We start from the raw sequence: 19,976 nt of genomic DNA on the forward strand, positions 1-19,976 counted from the left end.
CATCAAGCGGTACAGTGTCGTAGCTTACCAAAGTCGTAGTAAAACATTTTTGACAGATTTTTGAGCGCCATGTACCACGTAAAATCGCACATATAAAATTTGAGGTCAGTAAGCACAACCAGAATTCATACATAAGGCACACCGGATTATAAGGCACACTGTCAATTTTTGAGAAAATTGAAGGATTTTAAGTGCGCCATTTAGTGCAGAAAATATGGTATACAGCAGCAGTCCCCAACCTTTTTTGCGCCACGGACCGGTTTATGCCCGACAATATTTTCACAGACCGGCCTTTAAGGTTAAATGCAACAAAATAAAACTAGTACCGGTACCGAAGATTTATTCATAACACACGTGAAAAGACCCAGGAAAACCGAGTTAACGATAAAATCGATAACAAAATAACGCTGAAAACCAATAAAAACCCTGAAAACTATACATTTCACACCTGAGCCTCAACTCTCGCGGCCCGGTACCAAACAACTCACGGACCGGTACCGGTCCGAGGCCCGGGGGTTGGGGACCGCTGGTATACAGAAAAGATCTATTTATCGCAATATATATCGTTACCGCACATGCTTCAAATTATACCGCAATTTGGATTGTAGGCCATATTGCCTGTAGTGTTTTCAACGAGGATGTTGGTGACACCGAGTTAAACCACAAATGAAGACCCTGGAGTTTAGTTGCAGCTTGTTTAATTGTCTCCATGAACATGTGGTGAAAACTGAAATGACAGAAAATAAACTCCATCTCAACAGGCAGAAGCATGTTTACATCAATAAAGTACATTACTAAAACATTCATGTTAGAAAAATATACATTAATATCCAAAGTTATCTGTATAAACTGTCATATAAAGTAACTTACGGCGTTCCAGCCTGATAATTCGGAGGAGATGGCATTTGATTACATCTCCATACTGCCTTTAGCATGAGGAGCCTGTTTCTCAGCAAAACCGAGTGCTTGACCAAAAACCGGAAGTACTTGACCGGAACCGGAAGTGCCCCGCCAGAACAGGAAATATATTTTAGCGAAATTTTCCTTTTAACTAAAACGTATGTAAAGCATGAATTATTCATTTTAACAACACATATTAATTTTTTAATGGCAAATCTTTTTAGAATTATTTATTTCAAACTTATGAACCTATTTATTCAGAGAAATGCCTTAAGGGCAACACACTCCCCGCCTGGCTTCGGGAGGCCACTAAGCTAAACAAACATTATGCATTCAGTCTTTTGGCATGAGGAGGATAACTTCTGGTCGCATAAATGTCTTTATGCACCCTTGATTGCATGTCTTTACCTCAATTTTCCTTACTCGATCGTCCTTGCTTGGGAATGTGGCAGTGACCCTGGCCATGGGCCAGCTGTTTCGTGCAACCTGCTTGTCCTTGAGCAGAACCAGGTCACCAACTTGGAGGTTTCTGCGTGACCCGGTCCATTTCTGCCTTTGCTGCAATGTGGGTAGATACTCTCGCCTCCAGCGTGTCCACAACTGGTTGGAAAGGGCTTGGACCCGTCTCCATTGTTTGTTGTAGAGGTCTTTATCCGAAAAGTCTCCAGGTGGGGATAGGAGGCAAGATTTCTGCGTAAGGAGCATTGAAGGGGATAGGACGAAAGGGTTCTCTGGATCAGAGGACACTGGGACGAGCGGCCTTGCATTTATTATGGCTGTAACCTCAGCCATGAGTGTGCATAACACGTCGTGAGTCAGTTGAACCTTATTTTGTAGTAGCATGGAGTCCAGGATTCTGCGGGCGACTCCGATCATGCGCTCCCAAGAGCCTCCCAAGTGGGATGCGTGTGGTGGATTAAACTCCCAACTGCCGCCTTGGATAGTTAGGTACGGTTGGAGTGATTTATCCATTCCAAGTTCCTTTGAAGTGCTAATAAAATTGGTGCCACGGTCAGATAGCAGCTGTTTGGCGGGGCCTCTCAGAGCGAAGAAGCGGCAGAGGGCGTTTATGCAGCTGGATGTGTCCAGAGATTCGATTACCTCAATATGCACAGCTCTCGAACTCATGCAGGTAAACATGATGGCCCACTGCTTACTTTCAGCTACTCCGCCCCTGGTACGCCTGGTTGTTATGGACCACGGTCCGAAGACATCAAGGCCGACGTAGGTGAAAGGAGGACAAGTTTTTAGGCGTTCAGGTGGTAGGGGTAGGTCCGCCATGAGTTGTTGTTCTTGTTTTCCACGTAGTTTGCGGCAGGTTAAACATTTGTGGATTACTGAATTGACTAGTTTTTTGCCGCCTAAAAGCCACAGCCCAGCAGCTCTGATTGCTCCTTCCGTCAGATGACGACCTTGGTGCCTTGTTAGCTCGTGGTAATGGCGAGTGAGCAGAAGGGAGATGTGACTGTTTTTTGGAAGAATTACTGGGCTCTTTTCAACACTCTCAATTTCTGCGTGTTTGAGTCGGCCTCCAACAGAAATGAGACTGTCCTGTAACATTGGGCTGAGCTTCTTGAGGGGGCTCTGTTTTGAGATTGGCTTGCCAGCATCAAGGGCAGAAAGTTCCTTTTCAAAGTATGCCTTCTGTGTCTCTTTGAAGATTACAGTTTTTGCTTGAGCATTCTCTTCTGGAGTTTGAGGCAGATGACATTTGTGCCAGCCTTTGCATTTTTTGTTTGGATTAGTCCCATTGAAGGACTTTGCAATGTGGATAAGATTTGCTATGGCTCTGACTAAAGACTGAAAAGTAGAAAAGTGCTCAAAACGCTTACAGATGAGTACTTGGAGGTGAGTGACGTAAGTTTTTACTTCTGGTCTAATTTCTGAGTCCTTATCTGGTTCAATCAGGTCAAACCTTCCACTCAGTTGTGTTGTCTCTGCGGCAGGATGGTGGATGAAGGGTGGTCCGGTGAACCAACTGGACTTTTTTAGTTGGAATGCCGACAGTGACCTAGACGCATGGTCTGCTGGATTTTCCTCTGTGCGCACATAATGCCACTGTTCTGGCTTTGATGACTGGCGAATGTGCTGTACTCTGTTGTGAACGTATGTGTAAAACCTTTTTGACTCATTACAAATGTAGCCAAGCACTACCTTACTGTCCGTATAGAAGTGCACTGCATCAAAGTCTAAGTCCAACTCATCTTGAATGAGGTCAGCCATTTCTGCTGCCAAGACGGCTGCACATAGTTCAAGTCTTGGTATTGTAGGTTCTGACAGTGGGGCTAGTTTTGCTTTGCCCATTATGAACCCAACCTTGACCTTCCCATCTGTTTGAACTGCCTTTAAGTAGGCTACAGCTCCTATGGCCTTAGTAGATGCATCTGAGAATAAACACAGTTCCTTTCGCTTTGCTCGACTTAGTGAGGTGGATGTGTAGGTTCTGGGAACATGTAGTTCTCTTAGATCCTGAAGGGAATTTCTCCACGTTTCCATCTGCTTTGTTTGTCCTCTGGAAGGGGTACGTCCCAATCTGAACATTCTGAAGTAAGCTCTCTGCGTAGGGCCCTTCCTTGGATTGTAACGGGTGCCAATAGGCCCAGGGGATCGAAGACGCTATTGACAGAGGACAATACGCCACGGCGAGTGAATGGCTTGCTTGAGGTGGCCACTGAGTAAGTGAATGTGTCTCTTGTTATTTCCCAAATGAGTCCAAGGCTTCGCTGGGATTGTGTCTCTTCACCACTTAAATCTAAGTTTTTAATGACAGGAGCACAATCTTCTGGGCAGAAGGCCTGCATAACTGCCTGAGAGTTGGAAATGAACTTATGCAGGCATAGGTTGGATTCAGCGAGTGAGGCTTGTGTTCTTTGAAGCAAGTCTATAGCCTCAGCAGGAGAGGGGACAGAGATCAAGCCGCCATCTACGTAAAAGTGCCTCTCCATGAACTTTACTGTATCTGCACCATAGTCTTTCGAACCTGCTCTGATGGCCTTGCATAGTCCATAAATGGCAACAGCGGGGGATGTTGAGTTGCCAAACACGTGGACTTTCATCCGGTACTCGACAACTTCGTTGTTTAGGTCGTTGTCCCTATGCCACAGAAAACGGAGGAAGTTGCGGTGGTCTTCGCGTACCATAAAACAGTGAAACATTTGCTGTATATCTGCCATGATTGCAACACTTTCTGTCCGGAAGCGGAGAAGAACTCTGACAAGTGTGTTGTTTAAATCAGGGCCAGTAAGGAGGACATTGTTAAGTGAGACACCCAAGTACTGGGCGCTAGAATCGAAGACAACCCTGATCTGATTGGGTTTTTGTGGGTGGTAGACTCCAAATGTTGGAAGATACCAGCACTCTTCTCCCTTTTCCAGTGGGGGGGCCACCTCGGCATGACCATTGGAGAGGATTTTTTTCATGAAGGCCACATAATGCTCCTGCATTTCAGGTTTCCTATTAAGGGTGCGTTTTAAGGAGGAGAACCTTGTGGCCGCCTGCTGTCTGTTGTTTGTTAATTGCTGGCGGGGTTCCTTAAATGGAAGTGGGGCGACCCAACTGTTGTCCACGTCTCTGTACATAGCATTGTCCATCATTTTTAGAAAGAGAGTGTCCTGTTTTGAGTGAGCTGGTTTGTTGTCGTTATCTGTCCGGTTAAAAACCGTTTGACCCAGAGTTTGTTCGGGCGCTTTACCTGGCCTGTTTGTGTGTGGCATTTCTTTGACTTGCAGAAGGCTATTGCATGGTTTGAAAACTGTAGGGCGGCCATTTTCCAGAACGACTGTCTTCAGTGTGCTGACTGTAGGCCTATGAACATTACCCAGACAGACCTCCCCAACTACAACCCACTCTAGGTCTAGGCGCTGGGCGAAGGGGGCGTTATGGGGGCCGTTAATTCTCTGCCTGACCTTGTGTGCCTGTAAAATGTCTCTCCCTAGTAGCAGGAGTATTTCGGCTTTAGGGTCTAGCTCAGGGATGTACTTTGCTATGGTACGGAGGTGCGGCTGGTGTAGCACTGCGCTGGGAGTTGGGATTTCATTCCTATTGTTAGGAATGTCCTGACACTCTATGAGCGATGGTAGAGGGATCACCACTGACCTATCCAGTGACTCGATATGAAAGCCTTCAGCTATTTTACCCCATGTTTCTACAACACCAGAGCATGTTCTAAGATTGTAGGAGAAAGGTTCACTTTTAATGTCAAAAAGTTCGAAGAACTCAGGCTTGGCTAAAGAACGATTGCTCTGATCGTCTAGTATTACATATGCCTTAACAGCTCTGTCTTTGTAACCTTTAGGGTACACCCATGTGAGACATATCTTGGAACATGAACGTCCCCACTGACCTGGACCGCACACGTCTGTGCAGCTTGTTGTGACATCAACCGTGTCATGACTGTTTTCTCTCTCCCCGCCATTCTTTTGTGCTGGAGGTGGAGCCTTGTTGGTCTGTGGTGGAGGACCGGGATGCATGACTGCGTTGTGACTTGTGCTGTCACATTCAGAACACTTTACTGAAGATTTGCATTCCTTCGCAAGATGAGTGTCTGAAGAACAGCATCTGAAGCATATTCCTTTCTCTTTGAGGAAGGCCTTTCTTTCGTCCAGTGGTTTATTCCTCAATGTTCTGCATCTTTTGAGCGGGTGTGGCTTGTTATGCAGTGGGCAGTTCCGGTTAAAGTCCTTGTTAGGGGGAGAAATATTGGTTTTGTGTACAGTAATTGGCTTGCTGGAATTTAAGTTTTTGCAAAAGGTTTTTCTGGTTTTAAGTTTTGCTGTTGGAAACTTGGATCATTGCATTTCTTTGCCTCTTTACATATGAATTCACAGAAGTACTCAATAGGTGGGAAACAGCCTTGGTTGTTCTCTTTATATTGAGAGCCGTGTGACATCCACCTCTCCTGAAGTCCATATGGGAGTTTGTCTACGATTGGGCTAATTCCACGAGAAGTGTCCAGATAGAGTAGACCAGGCAGATGGCCGTCTTCCTTAGCGCCTTGAATCTCTTGCAGTAAATCTCCTAGTTCACGTAGCTTGACATGATCTTTGACTGTTATTTTGGGGAAACTGTCCAACCGTTGGAAAAGTGACCATTCGATTGTTTCTGATGCTGCATAACATTCATTCAGTCTTTCCCATGCTTTGCATAGAGCTAATGTGGGGTTGTTGACATATACTGAACGTATGCATTTCACCTGATCACTTGACTCCCTCCCTAACCACTTCGTCATGAGATCTAGCTCTTGAATGGGGGTGAGTCGGACCTCAGCTGTTGCACTGGTAAACGAAGAGCACCATGCTCTGTAGTTCTCTGGCCTATCGTCGAACTGGTAAAGGCCTGAGATTATTAAATCTCGACGTGCCATGTATTGGGCAAAGGGCTCTGCTGGATTTAAAATGCTGGCTGTGGTGTTATAGTTATGTTGAGGTATGAATGGTGAGCCGCATGGGTTGAGAGGGGTATTTTGTTTCTCCACTTTAGGTTTTGTTTCACCTTTCAGCTGGGTTGGCTTATTTAGAGCAGCGATATTATCTTTGGTAAGCCTTGTTTCAGAGTCGATGGGTTGTGGCTCTAAATTGCCTTCTTCAGAGGGATGCCACGTTACAAATGTGTTGGGTGAGCTTGCTTGGGGGCAAGAAGTGGTTGGTAATTTTTGTGGACTGGGAGATAGCATTTGAGATCGTACATATTCATTTGTACGTTCTAATTTTACACTTTCTGATGGAGATTTTCTACTCTCAGGTTCTTCTTGTATTGCTTCAGCTTCCTCTAGCACTTCTGCTTCAGCTACAGCAGTATCAGCTTCCCTCTGTAATGTTAACACTTCTAATTCCGCATCTATTTTTGCCTTTTTCAGTTCGCTTTGAGCTTTTTCAACCTTTAACTGTGCTTCTTTTGTTGCATAGCATGCTCTCACCTTGGCAGCCTCTGCTTTAGCTCGAGCATGGGCAGCGCTTACTGCTGATCCAGATGAGCGGCTGGTCCTTAAACTGTATGCAGACTTGTTACTGGATGCCATTTTGAACGTGATGAATCATCAGTAGGCGCCTTTTCACTGTAGTGTTTTCAACGAGGATGTTGGTGACGCCGAGTTAAACCACAAATGAAGACCCTGGAGTTTAGTTGCAGCTTGTTTAATTGTCTCCATGAACATGTGGTGAAAACTGAAATGACAGAAAATAAACTCCATCTCAACAGGCAGATGGATGTTTACATCAATAAAGTGCATTACTAAAACATTCATGTTAGAAAAATATACATCAATATCCAAAGTTATCTGTATAAACTGTCATATAAAGTAACTTACGGCGTTCCAGCCTGATAATTCGGAGGAGATGGCATTTGATTACATCTCCATACTGCCTTTAGCATGAGGAGCCTGTTTCTCAGCAAAACCGAGTGCTTGACCAAAACCCGGAAGTACTTGACCGGAACCGGAAGTGCCCCGCCAGAACAGGAAATACATTTTAGCGAAATTTTCCTTTTAACTAAAACGTATGTAAAGCATGAATTATTCATTTTAACAACACATATTAATTTTTTAATGGCAAATCTTTTTAGAATTATTTATTTCAAACTTATGAACCTATTTATTCAGAGAAATGCCTTAAGGGCAACACATTGCCCAGCCCTAGTGTTCACCTCTGGATTTAAAATAAGAACGTGGGACAGTTAAAAGACCCTGGTCAGGTGACTTGAGAGCTCGGCCATATAAGCAGGAGCCTGGGCATATAGAGCTTTTTATGTTAATAATAGAATTTTAAGATGGATTATTTTAAATTTATTTTTTATTTTAAATTTTAGTGGAAGCCAAAGAGAAGCAAGAATAGAGGTTATGCCCAAGCACCACCTAATTTTTGCATCATTTCTTGGCCAACTGAAGAGAAAGGCTTGAGAAAGACATGAGCTATAGTGAGCTATATTAATCAAGCCAGGAGAAAATTAAAATGCTAAATATCTAAAATAACTAAAATATCCAAATTATTGAATGAAATTGGTCAGATAAAAATGAAAACCATTTAGAACTGTGACATTCTTGCCAACCCAATTCTGTAATCTGTTACAGATTACACTAACGTGTTAAATGGCTTCAAATGAGTCTAAAATGGAACTAAGGAACTAAAATGGAATATTATATTCTTATGCCCTCAGATAAAAGTAAATATATCATTAGTGATTTTCAGGTATGCTGTTTCATTGTTGTGGCTTCATCGGTTCAAGATTGGAATCTATCAAAGAAACTGTTTCCCTCAATCAGCTGAAGGAGAAGACGAGCGACAACTTTCACAAGGATTTTTGAAATTAATGGCAATTTGAAAATAGATCTGTTATCGTCTAACTATAATAAATAAATGCCTGATTTATCTTGTTTAATTTTTGTTCCGAGCTGCTTTCTAACCCTAATTTTCCTTTAGCTACACTTTTCAGTCTCTACCATTCTCCTTTCTCGGTGCCTTAAAAAACAGAGCGAGTGAAGGATCTCTGCCTCCTCCTTCTCATCTCAGGCGGCAACCCAGCTGTCTGGATAATTTCCTAATGGCCCTGCGGCTGATAGCCAATCAGAGATGGTTCACCACGCCGTGTGACAGGAAATTCAATTAGGCTGCTTTTTTTCTTTCAATATTGCGCTCCCTGACTCTCTCTCTTTTTCTGCCATGCTTTCCCTTTGTCTCTTGCCCTCTCTTTGTTTATAGCATTTCCTTTTTTCCCCCTCTGTCTCTGGCTCTTCTCTCTCACCCCCTGCCTCCTCTCTTTTTTTCATCTCTCTGTTTCCTGGATCTGCCGAGAGAGAGAGAGTGAAAGAGTAGCTCCGGGCGTCGTATGTCATCCAGGAATACTAAAATAAATAAATAAAAGGAAAGAGTGCTCTTATTTTTCTCCATGACAGGAAAATGAAATCACAGGCTTTATGTCTTGCAGTTGAGATCCCCTAAATAGACAAAATTCTTTTTTCCTCTCTTCATTCCCGTTTGTCCTTGAAGTGCGAATTTAACCATGTGGTGCTTAACCATATATTTCAGAGTATGTACTGTACTAAAGGGAGAATCGTCTGCACTGCAGAGCCCACTAACATCCAGCTGACAGTGTGGGATACTTAGTCTTCAGCAAAAGTCATATATGTAATTTCATATCACAAAATGTCATATCATAAAATATAACCATTAAATGCACTGCGGAATCTCATATTGAAAAATGTCATATCATGAAAAGTTGGATCACAAAATTTCATCACAAAATATTGTATCAACTTAATGCTTCACAGTGTGCTGCATCACATTGCAAAATGTCGTATGAAGAAATGGATCGCAAAATATTATAAGATAAAATTTCAAAAACTGTTTCTTGACTCAAATATAAAGATTTGCTATTATTCTTAGCATTTTCTGTATCAATCTGAGAATCAGAAAGGTTGTTGCCTTTTTTGTGCATGAAAGTTTTTCTGACTTTCTGTTAGTCAGAATTAATGATTATTGTAGAAAACAGTTCTTGAGGATTTTACAAAAGAATACAGTTATTCATTATTTTCTCTTACTCTCTGTTACAGGTGGATGCCAGTGCAGCTCACAGGATGAACCCGTTAGCTGCCCTTAGTATTGACCGCAATGCTCTGGTGGGGGAAAACCTTCGCCCCCATGGAGGAATTTTTTATCCTGGCATCCATCCTCTGTCTTCTGAAAAACCCCAGGAGCCTGGTACCTCACTGCCACTTGGCTATGATCTCCTGTATAAACCAGATGTATCCCTGCTTGAAGGCCAGAAATCTGCAAATGGATATGTTGGACTGTATAAAAGCCCAGCACCAGGACTGCAGAAACCTTTACTTGTTCCTGCTGCAGCTGGTGATGGCTTGGGCTTGGACCGCAGAGTAGGATCCAGTGACAAACAGCCAGAGCTGGGTTTGAATGGTACCAGTAGCTTTCTTAGACTACCTTGGATCAGCCCCTATACCGATGCTACAATGTACCCCTTCCTGGACATGGCATACAAGGCCTCATTCCTGTCTCAGCAGCCACCCTTCATCCACCAACAGCTGGCATATCAATCGTTGTGTGCCTCCAGGCTTGGGAACAGCACGCCTGGAGAGGAGAGACTTTTCTACCTGCCTCCTTATTTACCGGCCCATATCTCTTCTCCACTAGGCCCTCCAATAAGGATTTCTACAGCCACCCCAGCTTCTACAGTACTTTCACCATTACCCCACTGCCAGGACAAGACATTGCAGGGCATTGGTTCTCAGGTACATCAAGAACCCTCTGCCTTCAGCACCAGTCCTCAGAATCATCAGGATACCCAAGCTCACGCTGTTCACCATACAGAGCGACAACATGAGAGTAGCAGCAGCAGTGGTGGAAAGTCCACTCAGACCACTTCTACCAAAAATACTCTCAGCAAAACTACTGGTGGAAACAGTAGCACCCATGTTTCCAGCTCAGCTGGTACTGATGCCTTAGAGTCATCCCCAGTTACCCTTCCTTCTTCCTCACTTCCAACACCCCACCATCTCAGCAACAGTTCTGCAGAACTCCAAAAGTCCCTTAGCAGAAGCACTTCCTTATCCTCAACCTCAATTTCAGTGTGTCACCCTTTTTACATGAGCTCTGAGCGCTCCTCCCCTATACACTCAGGCAGCAGTAAAACCAAAGATGTCACCTCTGACTGCAGTAATAAAGAAAAGTGTATATCACCTGCAAAGACATCACTTGACAGAGTAGGACCTCATAAGGCTGCCAAAAACCCCAGAGAAAAACCTTTGGATTTGTCTGCTAAAGAGATGGAAGGTTTTCCAAGTGGATTCCCAACCAGATTAGAGACTCTGTCCAAGTTGGGGTATGTGCCACCATCTCATTACAAGCTGTTAACTAGTCAAGACCAACAGATCAAAGAGAGTTTAACCCGACCTGTTAGCACATCAGCTAAGACTTCAGATCATCCCGAAATGATCAGCACTGCAGGCCCCAGCTGGGCTACTCCAGGTCCTTCCTCTGCTGTCATCTCTGACCACAGCAGAGGCTCTCAGTCTATGAAAAACCGAAGTGTGGACAATACTGTTCACCAACAGCACCCTTCTGGCTCACCTGGCTCTAAGAGAGTTGAGTTAGCCAGTATTTCCAGTACTGTCTCAGGAGGGCAACCTTCTGCAGCATCTCCTTCTTTAAATGCCAAAGTTGGGTGGCCACAAGTCCCACCTACTGACTCTGACAAAGTCCCTCCAAACAGCAAAGGGGAAACTCACTCTGGAAAACAAATCTTAACTTCTGCTAAGCCAGAGGTTAAAGAGAGCCAGACTAAGCATCAGCAGCCATTTCGTTTAGAAAATGGAAATGGCTCCAGCCAGATGTATAGTGATTCCTATCTTCCTCCTGGCTTAGGTTATACTAATCGCTATGTCCCGTACTCAGTTGCAGAAAATATATCCATGCAGCGACTGTCAATAGCAAGTAAAGGACATGTGTACCCGCATCCACTATTACTCGGTAGCAGCAGCTTTTACTCATCTAACATTCCACCAAGACACGGCCTCCCATATGGAGTTCATTCATATCCAAATTCCCAAGAGATTACCTCAACTCCAGTTTCAAATTATTCAAGTCTTACAAGCAAAGAACAGCTTGAGATCAGGTCCAAGAGCCAGGATAAACTCTGGACTTTAGAAAAGCCAGATGTTGACAGCTCTCGCACACGTGATAATGAGAAAGACAAGTCCAAGGCCTCAGGTAAAGGCCTGTCTGCCGTAAGAGATGATATAGTTTGCATTGACCTGGTGCATGATGAGGCAGAAGATGATTTTTCCACCAGTAATTGTGGCTCCACATCTACCAGAACCGAAGATTTCTCCAAACATGTACAAATCAGAGAAACAGAGCCAGGGCCTCCAAAAGGCATCCTTTCAACTCAAGGTGCAGAGCAGAGACTAGGTTCACTATCCCACACTTCTCATCACACCTCTTCCTCACCTCCTCCTACTGGTCAGGATAGCACAGTGGAAATCCCAGAGGAGGAGGAGGAAGAAGCAATTAGTCCATTCCCAGATATCCCAGAGGAGGAGACAATGCGATGTGCCCGAACGTCTCCACAGCAGTTTTCTAGAAAATGTAAAACTGGAGCCTCTGCTGGTTCTGGGAATCAAACGTTGAATGCTACTGGTGGTGGGAAAAGTGTTACAAGTGAGGTTAGATCAGAAGTTTCAAGCAGTAAAAATATTCAACCTCAGCAAAGCCCTTCCAGAAACGTAAGCTCTTTGGTTCCTGGAAGCAGAGAAAATAGTTCTAGTGATTGTACTAGTTCCAACAACAGCATGGGAGTAGTCTGTACAATGAGCCCAAAGAGCTCAGCTCACCATGGCAGCACTCAATCAGAAAGTCCCGTTTACAGCAGTATGGGACAGAGTAGTAGAGACTTCAGTCCTCAGGTTCCAGCATCCAGAAGTTTTAATTCCAGGCCATCACCTGGAGGAGCCCAACTATATGCCAACAGCAACCCAAGAGGCCCCTCATCATGTAACGGAAATGCAAACAGTCCAAATTTTAGAAATTTTGTTGGGCCATGCTGCAGAAATCTGACTGTGAGGGCACCAACTTTTGAACCGAAACTTTTCAGCAGCCCAACTCGTGAAAATGTTAACTCTATGCCTACAAGCTACAGGAGCAACAGCCCTCATGGTGAGAACTGCAATGCAGTACAATCAAATGCTAATGCCAGAGCTCCTGCATTTGGAAAGTTTAGTAGTCAGAGTTATGGAAGATCCCTCTCTAAGAGCCAGCCTTCTGGAAATTACCAAACAGCCGGTGCAAGCAGCACCCTCAGGGTTCCCACATATGGAAATAGTTTTATCCAGGGCCCAACCTGTCAACACCTTTCACCAACCAGTGATGGTCTGAACACGATGCCAGTGGATCCGATGCTGGAGCTGTTAGTTAACAAAGACCTTTCCTCTACTATTAGCTGTGGAAATGAGAAGGAATTCAACATGCAAGACTGCGTGGATCCCCTGGCAGATGAAGAGGATGGTCACAGCAAATCCCGTGTCTCTGGCCTCACCAAACGCATTGCCAATTCATCTGGCTACGTGGGAGACCGATTCAAATGTGTGACCACAGAGCTTTACGCTGACTCGAGCAAGCTGAGCAGAGAACAGAGAGCACTTCAGGTAAGGCATCATGTCCTCATCCCTTCGTTATTCAATGATGGTATGGTGAGACAGAGAGAGCAAATCAGATTTTCTCTGGTGGTCTGGTGTGCTATGATTACACCACTGCTGCCTCTTTGGGTTTGTTTTCTGATATTGATTTTTCAGCTTACTGTTCATTAAGGTAATTTAAGTCACACTCACTGAAAGGAAACAGACTCCCCATTCACTGTGGTCCAATTCCACAGTGTGAAGCTTCTTGTAAACATGGAAAAAGTATTTTAAACCAGGGTTACTTTTTTAAAAATGACATTATCTAATAAAGTCCTGGAGCAGGGAAATGCACAGGAGACTGAGAATATTTACCAAATAATAAATTGTGCCTGAAAGAAGGTCATTTCAATAATTTCTTGTGCAGTTATAACATTATGATAGCCTAAAAAATTGAGATTTCCTTAGCTGGATGATTGAGCATGCATCAAAAAGCTTTATCATAGGTTTTTATGAACATTCATATGTGGCTAAGTTCCTTTGCCATTTTGGCTAAAATATGGTTGGAATGCAGCTTTTAACTCAACTGTTGTGGTGTTTCTCGGTTTTATTAAGAAATTAAACATGAACATATGTGTCAGTTTTGCCTGCTGATGCGCAGCCAAGGAGATATTTGTAGGAGGAAGCAGGAATTGGTTTTCTCTGAGGATGCGGTCCCTCACTAGCTTCCCACCTACAAATTATCTTTGGAAGTTGCAGGAGGAGTAAAAAGAGAATGCTGTGATTGTTATGGCTTCTATGTAGGAGGAGTGAATCTCAGCATATGCTGCAGAGCGCTGGTCTTTAAATTACGGTTTTGATTTATCAACTGATTGTTCAATAAGAAAAAAACAAAAACAAAACAACCACAGCATAGCGTCAGCAGTTTTAAATTATTGTGGAAGTGGTGGACAGTTAAGGACATGAACATTCGGATAGAATCACCGTTTGCAGATGTCTGAACAACTAAAACCCTCCGACTGATTCTAAAGTTCATTTTCATTGTTGGTTGTTTCTTTTGCTTTCATGCACAGTCAAGTCACTTAAACCTTGTTTATACAGGACCCAATGTACAAAAACTGAATGTAAATATGGGCTTACATGAGGTGGCTAATGAGTGAAAAATATTTTGAATTTGAATTAATTCAGTGATGTGGCAGTTAAAGAGGAGGTAAGTAAAACAGAAACAGTAAAATGTTGCTTTAAAAAGCAATTATAAGCCACAACCTTAAAGTTAGCCCCAGCTGGTGGATTTTTGGTCTGCATTTAAAGAAATCAGCACTTTCAGCTGCGCTCACAGGGCCAGAGTCTACTGTTAATGCTTCTGTTTTTTTATTGTTAACCCTGATCATAGAGTGTTCAGATCTAATCCAACCATACAAAGAAAAACAACCTAGAATGTCAACAACAGACTTAGCAGACATAATATGGGATTTTAACCGTAAATCGGGAGAGGAGGTTTGTTTGAATCTGCAGTGAAGAGTGGTCGGATATGAGGAGGTATTTAGGAGGAGAGTGGCTGCCTTCTCCTGCTCTCTTTGGCTTTTCTGCCTGCTGATATTTGGGGTCGAGCTGAGGTCAAGTTAGGATAACTCAGCGGCTCTGTGGCTCCAGGCGACTGTTAACCTGATGGTTTTTCCCCAAACTGTGAAGGAAACAGTGGAAGGAAGGAAGGAAGGAAGAAGTCTCTTTTGCGTTTTTTCTTCCTTTCTGTCTCTATTTTTATATGTTTATCTTGGCTTTTTCTATTTTTTCTCTTCATCTTTCTCTCTGAACATCATTTTTGCTTTCTTTGTTCCTCCTTCACCTCCTCCTCTTCATCCTCCTCTCAGTAGATGGAAGAGGATGAATTCATTGTTTTGTTTTGGGTTTTTTTCCTAAGAAGTCCTCATCTTCATCCTGCAGTCCCAGATTAGCTTTCACTTCTTTAAAGTTTTTGTTTTTGTTTTGTTTTTTATTTACTGATGGAAGCTGCTAAATGAATAATGAAGTACATTTCCAGACAGGCAGCTTTAGAAAGCCTATACTTTACATTACAGCTGATGTAACGCTATTGAATTATTTGGGACGCAAAATAAAATATTAGCTGTCTAAAATAACGTGATTAATATTTCTATAATTAATATATTAGTTTTCAGATATATATCCACATTCAGGCAAATAGATAGTGAGACGAAAGGTTGAGCCCAAAAAGCACCACACTTCTGTTAAGTCTATTCGTTGTTGTTTTAGATCTCTTTCTAGACATTTGTATCTTTTTATGGACATTTTCCGTCTTCTATCTTTTTCATCTTTCTGGATCTCTTGAATGTCTTTTTTGTTACAGTCATTTTTCCATCTTTTCTTTGTGGCTACTTTCTAACTCTTTCTATTATGGTCGTTATACCGTCTTATGGTCATTTTCTTTTTGTGGTCCTTTTTATCTATTTCTGTTCATTTTCTGTATCTTTGTAGTACTTTTTCATCTTTGTTGTCATTTTATATGTCCTTATGGTAATTCTGCCTTTCTTTTGCATAAATTTTTTGTGGTCAATTTGCCTAAATTTGTCATCATTTGATGTCTCTTTGTTTTATGGTCATTTTTTGCCTTTTTGTGGTCCTTTTTTATCTCTGTGTTTTAACTCTCTTCATCTTTGTTGTCATTTTATATCTATTTACAGTCATTTTGCCTTTCAATTTCTTGTTTTTTTATCTCTTTGTGATCATTTTGCATCGCTTTCTGATCATTTTCTGTTTATTTCATTTTGTGCCATTTTCTGGTCTTTTTTTATTTCTTTATGGTCATTTTTAACTTATTTTTATTCATTTTGTGTCTCTTTTTGTTCCATTCTTCATCAATTACAGTGTTGAGTTTAGCATTAAACCAACAGCTCCACAAGGATAAACAACAACTTCAGGGTCTTGTGTTTTCAGTAAAATTCTATTAACTATTTTTTTTTTTTAACTTTTTTTTTCAGGTGACACTTGAAGCCCAGGCACCAGATAAACTAATTACGTAATATTACATTTAGCCATTACTGTTGCACATGCAGGTTTATTGTTGCACTGATTCTTCATGTTGGGCTCCATGTTTTCATGTGTTTCCTGTCCATCTGTTTATTCCCTGTACAAAGCTGTTTGCTCAGTCAATCGTGGCTCCTGAAGGAGGGTGCCGGCTCAAATTAACTCACATTTTTGCTCCTACGCCCCTGGGTGCTCTCAGCTCTGGGCAGCAGCGTTGGATGGATTTGTAGATCGTTTCACGGGCCATTAATTTTTAAAATGGGTTTGCGGTCAGGGCAGAGTGAGGTGAGTGACTAATACCAGGATGTCAGGCAGCGGATCAGGGGAGCAGGCACCAATGGTTAGTAAGGGCATAACAAGCCTGTAAAACCAAAGATGAAGCGTTCAGAAATGAGTGTGGTGCATCTTGGGATGTAAGCTGTAAACATGCATCTTCTTCTTTAGGATCATAACAAAATGTCTTTCAGACATGATTGGAGGTTTCTTGATTTGTCTCTGGTATCTTAGTTCAGGTAACAGAGCAGAACAGGAGTGGCAAATATTTAAATTCTGAAAGAAAATATCACGTGCTGGTGGCTACAGAATATCCTAAACAAGAGCATCTGAAAAGACATCGGTAACAGTGAATGGGGAGAGGCGGGTGATGGTAAAATACTTAAGGAGTATAAAGCGATTTTTGAGATGAGCACTGCAAGAACGCTTGCCAATGGTTAGAATTTAAGTAATAAAATAAGCCGAGGTCTTTTTTTATTATTAAAATGGCCATGAAACTCTGTCTTTAAAAGAATCTCAAATGACAAATTGCTGTTAAGCACAGAAAAAAAACAACTATTAATGCCATTAATAACTCTTTAAAGGCAATAAAAACTTTACATTACGGAGGTTTATGTAATAATCAGTAAATAAGAAAATCTGATCATGTAAAGAAAATAACATTTGGAGTTAAGTACTCACGCAGCAGGCTCAGCAGATGCTGAAGCACATAGAGTGCAGAGCTTGCCAACTTTCTGAAGAGTCAGTCGCTACAGACCTCCAAACTTCATGTGACCTTCAGATTCGCTCAAGAACAGTGGCAGAGACCTTCATGGAATGGGTTTCCAAGTGGATGCAGTGGTGTAAACCACACTCCCACTGGACTCTAGAGCAGTGGAAAAGTGTTCTCTGGCGTGACAAATCAAATGGTCTAGAAATCTAATGGATGAGTCTGGGTTTGGTGGTTGCTAAGAGAACAGTACTTGTGTGACTGCATTGAAATAGAAAAAGACAAAAACTGAGTCAAGCTGCATCGAATCAAGCCAAGTAGGTATTTTTGCCAGGATTTCAGTGTTTTTTCAAAATCCTTATTCTGTATTTTGCGGTGACTCAAATAAAATTCTGTCACACAATACGCAGGGATAAAAATTTTGTTGACCATTAAGTTACGTACAGGTGACGTTAAACAAGCCCAAGTGGAGACAGACATATACATAAATACCAACACTGAACTATGATTTTATTAAACAGAACTGTTAATCCATAGTTCAAATGAATGAATGAACTGATTTTAAAAACCCTAAATTCAAAATCATTGCGCTGAGTTTGAAAGCGTTAGAGGTGAAAGAGGTTAGATAAAGTTAAAAAAAAAAATGAAAAGAGATGAACATGCTGAAAGGAGTTGAGGTGTAAATGCTAAAAGTTTCAAGCAAACTGTGATCCCAGTTGAACTGAAAAAAACAATCTGACAGATTGTGAGGAGAAGAACTGAGGGACTTTGTTGTGTTTGAAGCTTCCTGAAAGGAATCAAAGTATGAGTGTACTTTAATTGGTCATAAATGATTGGTCACTAACAGCATATGCAGTTATTTTACAGAAATGCATTAAATTTGCTGCCTTTGGTTGATCGTTTGAAGGAAAGAAAGATTCTCCAAAATATGATGCTGTTTTCTGGACTTCATCCCAGCAGCACCTGTTCACTGTTTGTTTGGAGCAGCTTCACATATTTCTCTGCGTTTGTCTGTTGCAATGCCAGCAGGGAGTATTTTTTATCTTTCAAAGCAGCAGAGTCAGGGGGTCACAGAGCGACTTCTGAGTGTTTAGGATTTGTGGTGTGTTTGTGTTCTGAGGCAGTGAAATCATGAAGCTTCTCGAGGCTCCAGCTGCCACAGAGAAACAGAGGTGAGTACCTCTGGCTGACAGCTGCCGCCGCCTGTGAGGATCACTGAAAGTCCGGAGTTAGAGGTCAAGAAGGGAAGGTGATGGCGACCAAATGCTGATTCTTTTTTAGGGACCAATCCTACAAATATTGACTGAAAGAGGTCAAATACCAAATGTGAACAGGATCCAGTTCAAAAGCAGAAGCTCTTCTTCCTGAGAGCTGGAAGGTGACCCAAAATCTAAAAAGATTAAGATTTGTCAAATAAACAAACCTCTAACCTCTAGCGGGCTCATTATGTTACCTGAAAATTACTTGCGTATATTTCTATGCCAAGATGGACTCTGAATGACAGTACAGAATAATCCGCATGTATTATATACTAGCCCTTTATATATCTCCTCAGTTCACACTCCGTATTAGGGTCCTGTGTCTTAAAGCCCTCATTAAAAGTTCACTTTCTTCTGATTGGCTAGCTCATGGAAGTCTGCCTGGGAGCAGCACCGAGTGCTTGTTAGCTGGTCAATATTGAAAGTACCACAGCTTTGGGTTCATAGGGATCACTTTCATCCTTAGTTACCTCATTTGAAACTCCTGAAATGTTTACATTTAATAATATGTATTACTGAAAACAAGGAAAACAGATCAAACCTGTGCTGTACTGGTTGTTTGGTTTCGTATATTCACATGGAAACAAAACAGTAACGCTGCATGACTCCAGTTTTGATGGGCCTAAACCCCCGTCCACACAGGGTTTCAATCTGGTTGCCTAGGTAACCCTCTAGTATTTACTACCCAGTCATATATTGGCGGTATCCTTAGCACTTATTGGTAGTCGCTTTAATTGTGTAACTTAATGAACAGTTTAACTCTAGACCAATCCAACGCCAGCAAATGTGTCCTCCATTATCACGAAAAGTCAGTAAATGTCATGGACTTTCTTACATCTCTGGTTGCCATGTTGCTTCACCGTGTGTGGATGATGCTTTACATTAAAAGCCCAGGGTTCTAAAAACTCAGGTATCAACTCAGTATGTACTGCATAAACTCCATGTAAAAGATTCTTTATGACTCTAATTTTTAAAGCATCAACCCTACTATATGTTTACTTTGTTGTCCTGTTGGTTTTCTGAAGCCAGAAATGACCATCTTTGGACGAGAAGGTCAAGTTGTAATTTTTCTCCTCATATCAGGTGGTTTGTTTTGCAAGCTGCATCTACAGTCCGTATGGAAGCATCACACAAACACACAAACACAGATACCTTCAAATTAGTGTGAAGTAAAATCAAAAACTGGAGCTCAGTGTTCTTCTCTGTTAGTACAGTTAACCACACAGCGGCCCATCATTGGTTAGATAGTCCAGAGGTCCAATTCAAGGACTCCAGATAGCTGAGCAGCCAGAGCCACCTGTGTCGCCACCCACCTATCAGTCAAAGAGGCCACGTCCCTAAGAATGCAAACTTTGAGTACAGTCTTTGGAAAGGAGAACATTAGCTACAGAGACCAACACAGTCGTTGTATCAAGCTGTAAACAAGTTTATTTCATAAATGTGGACATTTAACATTTTTATCTCCAGACTTTGCTGCTTGATCAATCTCAATTTTTTTAACTAGTCCTCTATCCTTCATTTTTTATTGAGCTCACTTGTTTTTTGTTTTTTTGTGTGTTTGTTTGTTTCATTGAATAAGCTGCTGTCTGTTGGCTAAATCAATCAGAATAAGTGGACTAATTAATGTACTGATCCATCCAGCTTTAGGAGTGCTGGTTGGTTTCTGGGGAAATAATAA

At 42.1% G+C, this 19,976-nt stretch overlaps 1 protein-coding gene across 1 annotated transcript in view; it reads left to right on the top strand.

Moving 5' to 3' along the window:
• The window catches only part of LOC101470062 (BCL-6 corepressor), an 84,827-nt gene that overhangs the window by 28,088 nt on the left and 36,763 nt on the right, over positions 1-19,976 (top strand). The window contains exon 3 of the mRNA XM_024798869.2: positions 9,443-13,045. Within this exon, the coding sequence (XP_024654637.2) occupies positions 9,443-13,045 (3,603 nt within the window). The remainder of the gene's footprint in view (positions 1-9,442; positions 13,046-19,976) is intronic.

The sequence above is a fragment of the Maylandia zebra genome, linkage group LG23 (assembly GCF_041146795.1).
Source record: "Maylandia zebra isolate NMK-2024a linkage group LG23, Mzebra_GT3a, whole genome shotgun sequence".
In the NCBI taxonomy this organism is placed as follows: domain Eukaryota; kingdom Metazoa; phylum Chordata; class Actinopteri; order Cichliformes; family Cichlidae; genus Maylandia; species Maylandia zebra.